Source organism: Poecile atricapillus, chromosome Z (assembly GCF_030490865.1).
Source record: "Poecile atricapillus isolate bPoeAtr1 chromosome Z, bPoeAtr1.hap1, whole genome shotgun sequence".
NCBI classification, from domain to species: Eukaryota; Metazoa; Chordata; class Aves; order Passeriformes; family Paridae; genus Poecile; species Poecile atricapillus.
Window position 1 is genome coordinate 98725592 of NC_081289.1, and position 12631 is coordinate 98738222.

General features: G+C 38.6%; 1 protein-coding gene across 3 annotated transcripts in view; it reads right to left on the minus strand.

The window, feature by feature from the left end:
• Nucleotides 1-5291: 5291 nt before the first annotated feature.
• Nucleotides 5292-12631, minus strand: part of LNPEP (leucyl and cystinyl aminopeptidase) — a 56094-nt gene continuing 48754 nt past the window's right edge. For all 3 annotated transcript variants that reach the window (XM_058826861.1, XM_058826858.1, XM_058826859.1), the window contains 7 exons: nt 12276-12456; nt 11429-11585; nt 9821-10005; nt 8996-9157; nt 8031-8171; nt 6960-7041; nt 5292-5952 (listed from right to left, as the gene is read on the minus strand). In XM_058826861.1, coding sequence (XP_058682844.1) covers nt 5821-5952; nt 6960-7041; nt 8031-8171; nt 8996-9157; nt 9821-10005; nt 11429-11585; nt 12276-12456 — 1040 coding nt within the window. In that variant the 3' untranslated portion in view covers nt 5292-5820. The remainder of the gene's footprint in view (nt 5953-6959; nt 7042-8030; nt 8172-8995; nt 9158-9820; nt 10006-11428; nt 11586-12275; nt 12457-12631) is intronic.

Sequence of the window (12631 nt, forward strand, 5' to 3'; positions counted from 1 at the left end):
AAGGTTCTTGCCCAGATACCCAGACTCCCATTTCAAGTTCGCTGGTGTGCTGTACAGCACACACACAGAAGGATCAGATGTCAGCCACCTAAGACACTGCATTTCCAGCTGCTGTTCCCGAGACCTGAAAACCCCTAGGATCCAGGTGTCCTTTATTCCACTGCATCCTTGCCCTCCTCTCTGAGCTGGCATAGTTCTGGCCCTTTGGAGGGACCCTTTCCCTTAGTGCCTGACCTGCTGGCCCACAGCTGCATTTTGAAGGTCCCAGCTCATGGAGGTCTTGCCTCACACAGGAGAATGAGTGGGACTGCAAACATGGTTATCTGTGAAAACAGGCCACTTTATTTCTACAGCAACTAAGACGCCATTGGCCATTGCGCACATGTGGAAGAGGAGTGTGGGCTGGACACAGTGGGCCTTTGGCACTGAGGCTGCTTTTGGATCAGCAGGCATTGCCCCAGAAGGAAAGGGCTATAGTCCATGCAGCCTGAACTGCCTAGCATGCCTTAGGCTCCAGGCTGCCTGCCTTCAAGCTGCAGTTGGACTTGAGTGTGAGATGTGGCTGGGTTTTTTCTGTCTCTCAACTCAGTAAATCTGGTTCTTCCAGAAGTTCTTCCCCTTCTCCTGCCTTGGTTACAGGGGAAAAGAGAAACAGAAATATTTATTTCCATTTATTGCTGTAGTTCTTTGGGTCTTAAGGCAGAAATGCTCTTCATGCAGTGCCAGCAGTGGGTATTTTGGGCGAAGTAGGCATGAGCTCTAGGCCTTTGGCTTTTGCAAAGGGAAAAAAAGAGAAAAAAAAGAGATGAAAAAAAAATAGAAAAAAAAAAGAGAGAGAGAAAAAGAGAAAAAAAAGGAGAAAAAAAGAGAAAAAAAGACAAAAAAGACAATAAAAACAGGATAAAGGCTTTCCCTGGAATGTGTGTTTACACCAAGCGAAGCCTGAACCTCGTGTGGCTGAAGTTTCATCCTTGCAGGTTCTTGAGGGCCTTTTTTATTGATGGCCATGTCCCATGGCCAGGTGTGATCTAAGGAGGCCTGTAGGTGTCATCTCTGGACACTGAAAGTTGTTGTGGTCAAAACTACAGGTTTTTGGTTTTGCTTTGGTTTGGTATTTCCCCCAGTTTGGAAATTCCCCCCTTCCCTCTGCTCACCTTTTATTTTCCCCATTATGAAGTGCAGGAACAGGGCAGGAAGTTTATTTTTCGTTTGAAACTCTCAGCCTCTCCCTCTGTAATAACTACTTTCAGATTCCCACTGCATACAATATAAGTGATATCATAGGCTATTTAATATGGGTATGGAAAAAACTATAAGCCTGTGTTTTCAGAACTGTGCCTGGAGGAGAAACCATGCATGGTTATGGACTTGCATGGATGCAGGGGTGGGTGATGCCTAGGAGGACATCAGAGAGCTGTACACACCCAGCCCCAGCTTGTACCTTCCCCCTCCTGTACAGATGAAGGGGCAGCAAGTAACCAGGGAATGATGAGCAATGCCTTCAATATTCAGTATGAGAAGTTGGGAGTCTCTGCTGCGATCCCGGTAGAAGGGCCACCACTCTTGTGGGTTTGTCCATTGCACAAAGTCCCTACACCTGTTGCACAGTGTTACAGCATGCGCAGCAGAATGTGCTGTGATACTACACAAATATTCAGGTATTTACACATGCTTTTAAAAAGTTTACAGCTTTTAAACTAAGGGGGAAAGCCTCCCCAGAGGCTCTGGTGTGAGCCTTCACCACAGGGCTGGGTAATTCATAGTTCAGTTTCTCACAGAGGCTGCTCCAAACTTGGGAGCGGTCAGAATGATGTGATGGCTGCAGACATTGGTCTCTGATTTTAATTTTTTTTTGTTTTTGAGTTCATTATCATGGGGCTGATTTGATCTTATCACATTGTACCATGAAAAGATTTTAAAAAACCCTGCTGCATCAGGAACAAATCTGAGTTGTCCAGCCAAAACTGAAGTTTGAGAAGAGGCTTCATAATTTCAGGAACACTTGTTGCCAGTACTTGTTGCAAAGCTGGAGCAAAATGGATTTGGAAGAAAAGACAGGTCTGCACCATTGAGGGATACAGTGAAAACGAAATCAAGAGAAGTTGGTATTTCCAGCTGGGATGGATGCACTAATTTAATTGTGGTTTCTGCATCAGCTGGCTCCCCAATATCAAGAGCAAATGCCACTTTTCTGCAGAATCTGAGTCCGGTGCAAGGGTGTGCAGATACAAGTGGTCAGGCACAGCCACTGGCATCATGAGCCCAATAGCTGGAAGCATGAGAAAGAAGAGAACTTTGCTCCCAAAGACCAGGACTATTATGTAACAATCCATATCACTCACTAATATCCTTGATGCTATGGGGGCACTACCTGAGGTCTTCTACAGGCAGGTCCCATGGGGCTAGTTCTTCTGAGGGAAAGTGGCATTGTTTAGCAAGATGACCTTTTTCCAGACTTTCTTTTTTAAAGGCAGTTTAAATGCATAATTTCGCTAAACACATCCTCCTTAGAGGATGCCTTTAAAAATGGAAGTGTTGGGGAAGAAAGCAGTCTGTCCTTACGCAGAGGTGAAATAGATGTTTCTCCTCCATGGCTCTGGGCAGGCCTGCACAGACCTAGGGGAAAGCGCCTAGCCCAGTAATAATGGCTGAACAGGTGTGCATCTGATGCCCCCTTTGAATGTGACCATGACAGCTACAGTAATAGGATGGAGTTTTGTCTTCTATACCAGACACCCCATCCCAATGGGTTCAGTTCATCCTCAGGACCAAGTTGGATGAGCAGCACATCCCTCATGACTTGCTCTCTGAGCTGGGCAGGATCTGTATGAAAGAGGCGGAAGATGCTGAGTGGAAAGAAATGGCAACGTAAATCACTGCTGCTGGCTACGATGGTAGAGAAGTACCCACGCTGGAAGTACCCTCGGGCTCTGCTTTCTGCTCTCTGCAGGAAGAATGCTTTCTGCAGCTACAAGTGCTGATGTGAGCAGCCTTCTCCCTTGCCACCCTACAGCTTTAGAAATGGAGATAGGAGCTGAAGAGGAGGTGAAAGACAGTATCAAGTGCAGTATCAAGCCCTGTGGCCACTCTGTCCTTGCACAGCCTCTGAGCTGGGGAGATGCACCACCAATTAAAAGATGCTGCCATCTTTTAATGGACAACTGTGCCAATAGCATCAAAGACACTGAAGGTAATTTGGGAGCCACATCACTGGGAGTGGCCAAGCTTGGTTTGTCACATGGCCCTTCACTCCCAAATCAACCCTGCCCCAATGACACACCCCTTTTTCAGAAGTCCTGCTGTATCTTAAAATTCTGTAGTCATCCCTCTAGCATGGCTAAGGCTGCTTCATTAAGACAATTCCTAAGGCATCCAAGGAAACATTTACTTACTGCACTTCAGCCTATTAGTCCGCATTTTGTACAGCCCCTAATACTTCGTGTCCTACAGTTGGTAGTCTCACATAGTAAGTACTTAGTTATACAAAGAATTCCATGATCCTGCATTATCTGAGATAGCTTGAATGGTTCAAGTTTTTGTCCTGCATCTATGGCCATGCTTAACTAGCCATACTAGCTAGCCATACTCACACTAGCCCTAACCAGCATCCAGCTAATGGGACATCCAAGTCTTTCTGGCTCTCAGAGTGGAGTGGCAGTCTTCACCCTCCCTTGGGGGTTTTTCACAGCCCTCCTAACACTGTGTTTCTGCTCTTTGTGTTTCACTGACACCTCACCCTTTTCCTGACCCTCACCCTGGCTCTAAGCACATGTCCAACATGAGCCTTGCCATGAGCTGTCTGCCTTGCACTGGGTGTTAGCCATTTCAGTCTTCATCAATACCCAATACACTCAGAAAAAGGAGAATTATATTTAAGCATTTCTCATGGAAGGAGGAATTGACTTCAGTACAATTTACTAATAGAGCAGGAGACTCTCCCTTAAAATTGTTTCTCTGTAAGACCTCTACTACTGACGTAACAAAAGTATGAGACAAATGGTAAAATGAAAAAACCTCCCCAACTTTCTTGGTACACTTTCCTCTCTAAAACTCAGCTCCATGTTATTGCTTCATAGTTGTTACTAAAGCATTTTAATAGAATTGTATATTTTATAAAATTCCAGAACAGAAAATGGGATCCTCTTCCACAGTTTTGATTTTAATTTTTTTAAGACTCAATACTGTGGCCAGGGATAAAATAAAACACATGTGAAGGGACAGCAGGGATAGAAAAGTAGAAGTTTAAAACTGACTTCTCATTTAATTTAAGTAGTGACTAGGAAGAAAAAGTTGGCACATATATATGTATATATACACACACATACAAACACATATATATACATACAGAGAGAAATAGACAAAGATGGAAATAGTATTTCTGTAGAATTTCAAAGATTTAAAATAAAGGAGGAATCAAAGTAGTAACACGTGACAGTATAAAAACTCCAAGAATATACTTAATTGCAATTCTCATTCCATAATTTAACAACAGTTCTAAATCTGCTTGCATGAATCCACAAAAGATATTGGAAGTGCAATGAAAAGATAAAAAAAGGATGTTTACTCTTGAATATATTGTGTGTGTATATATATATATATATATTATACCTCCCAAATGGCTTTTTTCACACCACTTATGAAAGACATAGACAGCACTGCACGTATTTCATCTTTATAATGTTGCACATTAGGGTTTTAGCTCCTACTCTTCAAAAGACTTTGAGGATTTGTCCCACAAGGTATTTTTACAATAGTAGAAAGTAAAATCATTAAAATCTAAATTAGAAGCTTTCTTAAAACTAATGCCATGAAGAGTGAGTAATGATGACTAATTACACAGTGATTTACAAGTTACCAGGCAATGAAAGACCAGAAGTTTACAAAAATGAAGTGACCAACTAATCTGTCAACTACAAACCCTCTGCAACAAGTGGTGAAATTGATAGTCAGTAGTCAAAAGGGCACAAATCAGTATCAGCCTAACAAATGAACTCACCTGAAAAAATACTATTTTGTGCAGTTAGTCAAAGACCAATACAGCAAAATCAGTTAAATTTTGATGATTAGTGATGAGATTCTCAAAACTTTCTAATAAATTCAAAGTAGAAGTTCCAAAGTCACACCACTGTTTCTGGAAACATCTCAAAAATGCTTGTTTTTGCTCTCTGTTTCTTCTTTTCCACACAACCATCCAGCTGCTTCTATATATCAAATTTTATATTATTAGCATAGGATTTATTTTTTTTATGTGTAATTCCTAAAGAGCACTACGAAAATAAAAAAATCCAAACTTAAATGTAATTGTAATTGTATTTATTTCACCTCTAGAACTTTATAACATTCACTACTACTTACTTATCTGAAATATAATTCTGTTTCACAACAGCTTCTGTATCTACAAATGTGGAAACCACATACAGTATTGCATTAAGAAAAAAATCTACTGCTCAGTGAGCAGTCTGCAAAGAAGTAACAGTTCATGGTAATTCTTTCTTTCTTACCTGTCAGCATTAACCCACTGCCAAGAAATTATAACACAACTCTGAAGGAAGGGTCTAAGTTTCACATATAAAATTATATTTAATCACTTGTGCAGATGTTTGGTCTATAGATGAAAACAGTTTCAGGGTAAATACTTACATATTGCTCAAAATGCTTAAAGGAAAATAAAAATTTATCTGAGACATGCCCTGAGCTATCTAGATTCCGTAATAGTGCAATGTTGCCATGATGTCTGGTTTCACCCTGGCTTTTGCAAATGAAACACAGTAACTGCTCACAGAGCTGCTAAATGGCTGACACAGCACAGTATCATATGCACTACAGCAGTTCTTGTAGCTTTGCCAAGTTTCTCTCCATCCACTGGATATTGAGCTGAATTGTGTCAATTGCCTCTTTTACACAACGCAGTTGAGAACTCTCCTCTGATTTTGACTCAAAAAATGACTTGACCTGCATAGCAAGAATAAAGAAGGAAAAATAAAATTGTAATTAAAATCAACACCAGCCAAACAAATAGGCTCAGCAGCAAAGGATATACAGGTGTTGCAGGAAATCCATTTTTGAGAATTGTTTGCTTCTCTGCAGTACGCAAACCCCTCAAAGGAGTTCCCAAAATGCAAGGAAAGCATTTTTCATGGATACAGCAGCAATAACTCATTTGGTTTCAATATATAATTTCGCCAATAAAAGGATATTCATTTACCCTATCACAAAGCCAACAGAGAGTACACAGAGTAGTTCCATTCTGTGATAAAGAATTGGTCGTTGCAAGCAACCCTGTTCAGCATTCTGGAACAGCTTACACACCCAATCATCATTATAACTGTCAATGCTAACACTTAAATTTTTATAGATCAAACCATTAACACCTATCTCTACCAAATTATCTGAATGAAAACATTAGACTAAACTGTAAATGATTCTTGATACAATAACTTCAAGGGGAGTTATTAACTTTTTAGGGAAGACAACTGAGCTTTCTAAAAGCTATTAAGCTCTTGGCAGATACTCAACTTCCACAATAACTCTTTGGGATTATTGACAGAAAAAAATGGCATAAAGCAATTTTTATGGCACAGTAACACATTTCAGAAATACAGAAAGCATAGCTTGTTTACAAAATCTAGACGAAAATTACATATAGTTCAAACCATTATTTTGTGAGACAGGGTGCAGGAACAGGGTGCATTCCAGTGCACAGGAAAACACAACAGTAAAAACCAATAACTGGGTTCAACTCTGTAATGCAACTCTGTCACAGACTCAGTATATAACCCTCCAATGCCTATGCGTATATTTGCCATGTGTGAAATAGGGAAAGCAACTGATACAAATACTTGCACCAGGGTGTCAAGAATATAAATAACATGTGAACATGTGCTTCATTCATCCTTCAACTAAAAGAAAACTGCACTGGCACTAGAAAATACCCCTTTCTAGTAGACTGAGCCACCAACCTCAAGTAGATGTGCCTTTGTTGCGAACTGAGAAGTTGACCAGCTAATGATATTCTGGATGGTATATGAGCCTAGGTGAAACCTGAAAGACAAACAAATATTTTCAGCTAGGAGACATTTTAAGATGCAGTTTTGGTATATGTATACATTCTTTTCTACTATTTCTACTTTTTTATTTAGTAGTTGGAAAATATTAAAAGCGCTTAAATTTAATACCTTACGTTACAATTGCATACCTTATTTTTCAAAAGAAATACATGGTCTTAGAAATTCAAGCTTCTAGCTCCTTATTCCCTCTAAAAATGTAATGTTAGAGCAAAAGCCATGGAAAATTTTCCAACTTCTATCATAGATCAAATAGTAAAGAACTGAGGACACCGCACAGTGAATATCAAGATCTGTATTTGTGGTACTGTATGTGCTCTGAAGTTCTACCAGAACTGAACTTGCAACCAGGTTTTCTTCCAAGCGAGATAACTCTGTAATATTAGTTACAAAGAGCTTGCTAGAGCAGAAGTTTTCACAGAGGAGAAACTTTTTTAGCAGCGTGAAACTGTTAAAAATCAAAGCTGGAATTCAGAAACCGAGGTTTCTAGTATTGTTGGCTTTTTGAGGACTTGCAGGGCCAGCTTTCCTGCTGGGTACCCTTCAAGGCCAGTGAAAGACAATGTATTTCTGAAGCAAGTGGGTTATTTTGGTTACTTGGTTTTAGGAGTGCTGTGACAGTTCAGAAAAAAATAAATACCGAATTAATTCCCTGGATGTCCTTTTGGATCCATTTGATCCACATAAATATCTTGCAACTGAACCAAACATCTTAGAGACAGAAACCTTTCAAGAGAAATTAAGATCAAGATTGTTTAGAGTTACTCTGAGGCTCTAGGACAATTGTTGAGACTTCCAATTTTATGTAGCAGGTTATATTTGTAAACTCTGATTTTAAAATATGGTTTAGAATTTTTATATTAATCTTCTTAGATGAATGATATTATTTATTGTCTTGTTTGAAAGAAACAAACAGGTGCTTTTGCCACTGTGAGTTTGAAGTTTCAGCTGCATCAAATGCCTTACTTTTGTGTAAGTTTTTCCCAGTTCTCTTTGACGAAGTCCCAGGCCAGCAAATATCCAGGCAAACTCTGGCTAACAGTTGCTATGATATGTGAAAGCTCCTGTGACCTGATGATTTCTCCTTCAAGACTGTTCTGCATTAGCCTAGGAGATAAAGTATACGCAAAGAAACAGGAAAAAAACATCTATTCATATGTCCACATGGGTTTCCTGAAAGTCCTCAATTAGATGGAAAAGATGATCTAATACATCAAGCAAGCAGCTTCTGGCATCTGGAAGAAATTAATGTTACATTTTACCACAACTGTATTTACTTAGCTTTAATTTCCAGAAATCAGAGCGACCTTAGCTTTACTCCAAGTACCTGAATTTTCACTGGTGTTGGAAAAGATGAAGTAAATTCTAGTAACTTGTAAAAGAAAAAAAATACATTGAAGAGGTAAGAGAGGGAAGCTGAAGACTAAATTAGGGGTTTGTGTTCTCCATGCAGTATTAAGATTTAGTCTACAGAGAGGAACATAATGTAAAGTCAAATTTTCACCCAAAGAAAGAAGTGGAAAAAAAGAAGAGGAAAAATAGCAAACAAAAAATATACCTCAACTAGTTATTATTTTGATTATAAAGATATATCAATCTTTTAGGGTTCTACAGAACAGCTTGCAATTTTGTTACCTGCACTGCAAAATCTGAAATTTTGTGTTACCAGTAGTGTGAAGCCTTTAAGTTCTGTTCTTTTTTCTTTATGCATATTCAGAATTTGTTTTTTTGCACTGCTCTGTTACGTAAGTTATTTTTAAGTGAAAAATCTCAGGTTCTTTCTGTGTATGGAAGCCTGTGCAAAACATTTGCATGGATTTTCTTTAGCAATCAGAAATTTTTTCAACAATTGGAAAAAGGCAATGCACTTTTCCAAGAAGATTTTATCACTTGTAGTTTACACAGCATACAACTTTTTTGCTCCTTCATACCAGATCAGCTTTCTGGCATCCTCTGTGCTGGCCAAGGCTTCAATCATTTTGCTTTTCTCTGCTTCAGAAACTGAAGAGAAGTACATCTTCAGGAGGAATTCCCAGCCATCATTAGACTTGGCTCCAACTGCAAATATGGCTTTCAGAACATCACTAGGCAGACTACAGGGAAAAACAAAAGCAACAAAACAAATAAGCAAAGGGGGCAGAAAAATACTTACCTGAGGAAAGAAGTCACAGAATTAAAAGATTAACTTGAAGGAGATGCCTTTCTCTTTGGAGAAATTTGATTCTGTAGCAATTGTTAAGATTTGGCATGACTCAATTCATGCCAATCTAATACTTTCTGTCACTAGGAAAAAGCAAGTCATTTAGTCACATGAAAACAAAGAAAATTGTATACAAAACTGAAAATTTTCCATGGCTCAAAATGCACATGAATCCACAGCAGAATGAATTCTGCATGATAAAAGGTGTGCTTTGGCTTTGCCACTAAGTAATCTTCTTTCAGCATGCAGCTCAGGAAATGCAGATGAAAGAAAATTTTATGGCCGGTTTTGCAGTTAAACTTAATTAGAGTGGAGATAAAGTCTAGCAGTCATCCTCTCATTGTGAAACAGCAATTACTTCTACACATGGAACAGTTAAAGATAGAATTGCATTCTTTATCAATACTAAGTTGTTTTCGGTGGTGTGGTGGAGTTGTGGTTTTTTTTGACTGTTCTGTTTGTTGTTGGGTGGCCAATGGTATTGTTGTTGCCAATGGTGGCTATGTAACAGGAAACTAGACGGGTAAAAGGAGCGGAAGGTCAGTTTTTGTGGTACCTTATTGTTCCATTAGACTTCATCCATGTCTCAAACTTCTCAGCAGCAGTTGCTCTACAGTTTCTTATATCATGGGTGCAGGCAAAAGTCAGCAGTGTTGATCGGAGATCTCGTTCAGACAGGGTCCCATCATCTGTCCAGTGCTGTTGATCAATTTTATCTCCAAGCAAGTGCTCTATCCTATGCTAAAGGGGGAAAAAGTTACTAGCAATAGCTAATTCCTTCTAAAAGGATTTTTTATACACAAAACTAGTTTAAAATAAGAAAAAAAAACCACCCAAAAGCCACCACCAACAATAACAAAAAACAAACCAAAAAAACCCTCCCAAAAAAACTCCTTTTGAACTGTGGAAGCTAAATGTAGTAGTTTTCCAACTTATTCACGCTATTTCTTAACTGTAGGAATAAGTATCAGATACCACATAAATCCAAAAGATGGGCCAAGTTACATCTTAAATTGCACATGGAAACTGAAGACTGCTCTTTGAGCCAAAGCTCAGACTTGCTTGTAATCAGCTTACAATCTCAACATACTACAACTTCTGTATGTTTAACTGCTTTTAACTTCACCAAGTCACAGTAAATACACCTTTGTCTAGCAAAAAGATACTACTTTTGTATGTCTATAGGCTGAACATCCTTCAGTTTTGTAGTTTTGCAGCTTGCCAAAACGACAGCTGGATGCCTGATCAGCTACCACATCTCAGCTAAAACTTTTGAACTTAAATAAAACTGCTGACACTGCAAACCAAAGTTTGGGATGTTTATAGCAGATACGTAACAACTTTGGGTAAATTAAAATAGTGCTTTTTTTCCTTGTTTACTTAAGCACTCACTAATCATTCCTATCTAGCATAAAGAAAAAACATTTGCTATTTTATATAATACTTTAATAGTTTTCTTATAGACTAAATCTCTTTACTGATGTTTTACACCGTAAAGCAGCAAAGGTCATTTTAAACCAATAGTTGAATATGGAGAAGCAGCAGCAAAATAAGAAGGTAAACAGAGAAATAAAAGACATGATCATCATGAACTGAACCTACAATATTGGTTTCACTGTCAAGTCTGTAAAACTATATTGTGTTACTCTACTGCACAACTGGAACAGGACAATGACAACCATCCTTGTGTTTCTGTTTATACAGAATACAGTTTTGGTTTTTTCTCTTGTCTCTCTACAAAGCAATTAGATCTACAATCTCTAGCCACTCTTACTTTTGAAAATAACATTTCTGTACAAGAAAAGTACATGGAATCTGTTTAATTACATATTTATACTAAATTGACCTGTATGGGAACTTTAAGAAAGCCCCAGACACCACTGCGTTCCCCCTGCACCACTCTCCCTACAAACCATTTTGGGACATATGGGTATGGTGTGGAAACAGGGGAAGGAGAGGGGAAGAAGCTAGTCCAAGAACTGTAGCATTTTGGTAAGAGATCATCAGAAAAAGCTGGCAAGACTGGCAACTCTCTAGAATCCCCATCTAACTTAGTGAAATTAATGACTACGTTAAGCAGTCAACATGTAAAAAGAGAATGTAACTATAAAGAACACTATAGCTAATTATTTAAAATTATCATTTATAAAAAATTAAGACATACCATGACTCGTGCTGCCAGTTGTTGTTCACCCTTTTTGTCTAAAAGGCTGTATATAAGACTCAGCTGAAACAAAGCTTGAGTAAGTGGTGCAGTACTGTTCTCTTTGTTGAGGTAATCAATCAACTCAAATGCCTTTTCCAGAGACTCTCTTCCTAGACTACAGGTCAATGAACACAAGCATTAAAATGGATTACGAAACAGAAGAACTCCCTGACACAATCAAAAGTGATGCTTTTCCATTACACTAATGGAGAGATAAGCAAATAGAGGGAATTATGTAAGAAACAATTTACATGTAGAACTTTTCATACTTTAACTTCAGTAAGATTACAACAAAGCAACAATGGACACTAACATGCCTTGAGTTAACAAAAATTGAAAATGGGTAAGAAAGTGTGGCAAGGATGTCTGAAAATATTTGTCATAAATAAGGGGACTCAGATAGAATAGCAGCTTCCTAAGAGACTATCCATAATGTTCAGCCTTGCCTGTTCTGACAGTGCTGGTGAACACATGAGAGGGCACCCGTAAAAATTCAAGAGGGAAACAGCTTACTTTTCTAAAGTGGAGCACTAGGGTACAGGAAAACAGTCTAGCAGGCAGATTATTGGACACTAAACAAAATAGTGTCTTCCAGAAACGGAAACTATCGTGTGGCTGTGATCCAAATAAATAGATGATGCTATAAAGAAGAGGGAGATAACATCTAGAGCATCAGTGACCCGGCTGTTGAAGACTGCATTAAACTTTCTCTGAAGTAGCTGTCTTTAGAAACTAAACCTGATCTTTGCTGACTTGGAAAAAACTTGAAACACCTTCAAGACCTTTTCCAATATAGAAGTCTTACCGTGCAAGGTTGAAGATATTGTTGATCAAATTTGCTCTGTCTTTAGGACTCAGAGCTGTGTGGTTTTTTTTCAACAGATCAATCAGTGTTTTCCAATCTTCAGTATAGTGTACCATGTAATAGCCATTCATGTCCACATTGAATTTTATCCATTCCACCTCTTCTGGAAGTTCAATAACAGCTAGTGGACAGAAAATATGTTATCAGCAGAAACAAACATTTAGCAACTGTTTGTACAAAGTCTACGAAGTAGACTAGTTCCAGAGAGACAATAAATTATTTCACACTATTGGCCCCTACAATGAAGAAGGAAAAGACAGTACAGAAGTTTCAAAAGACATCTAAAAAATTCCAGG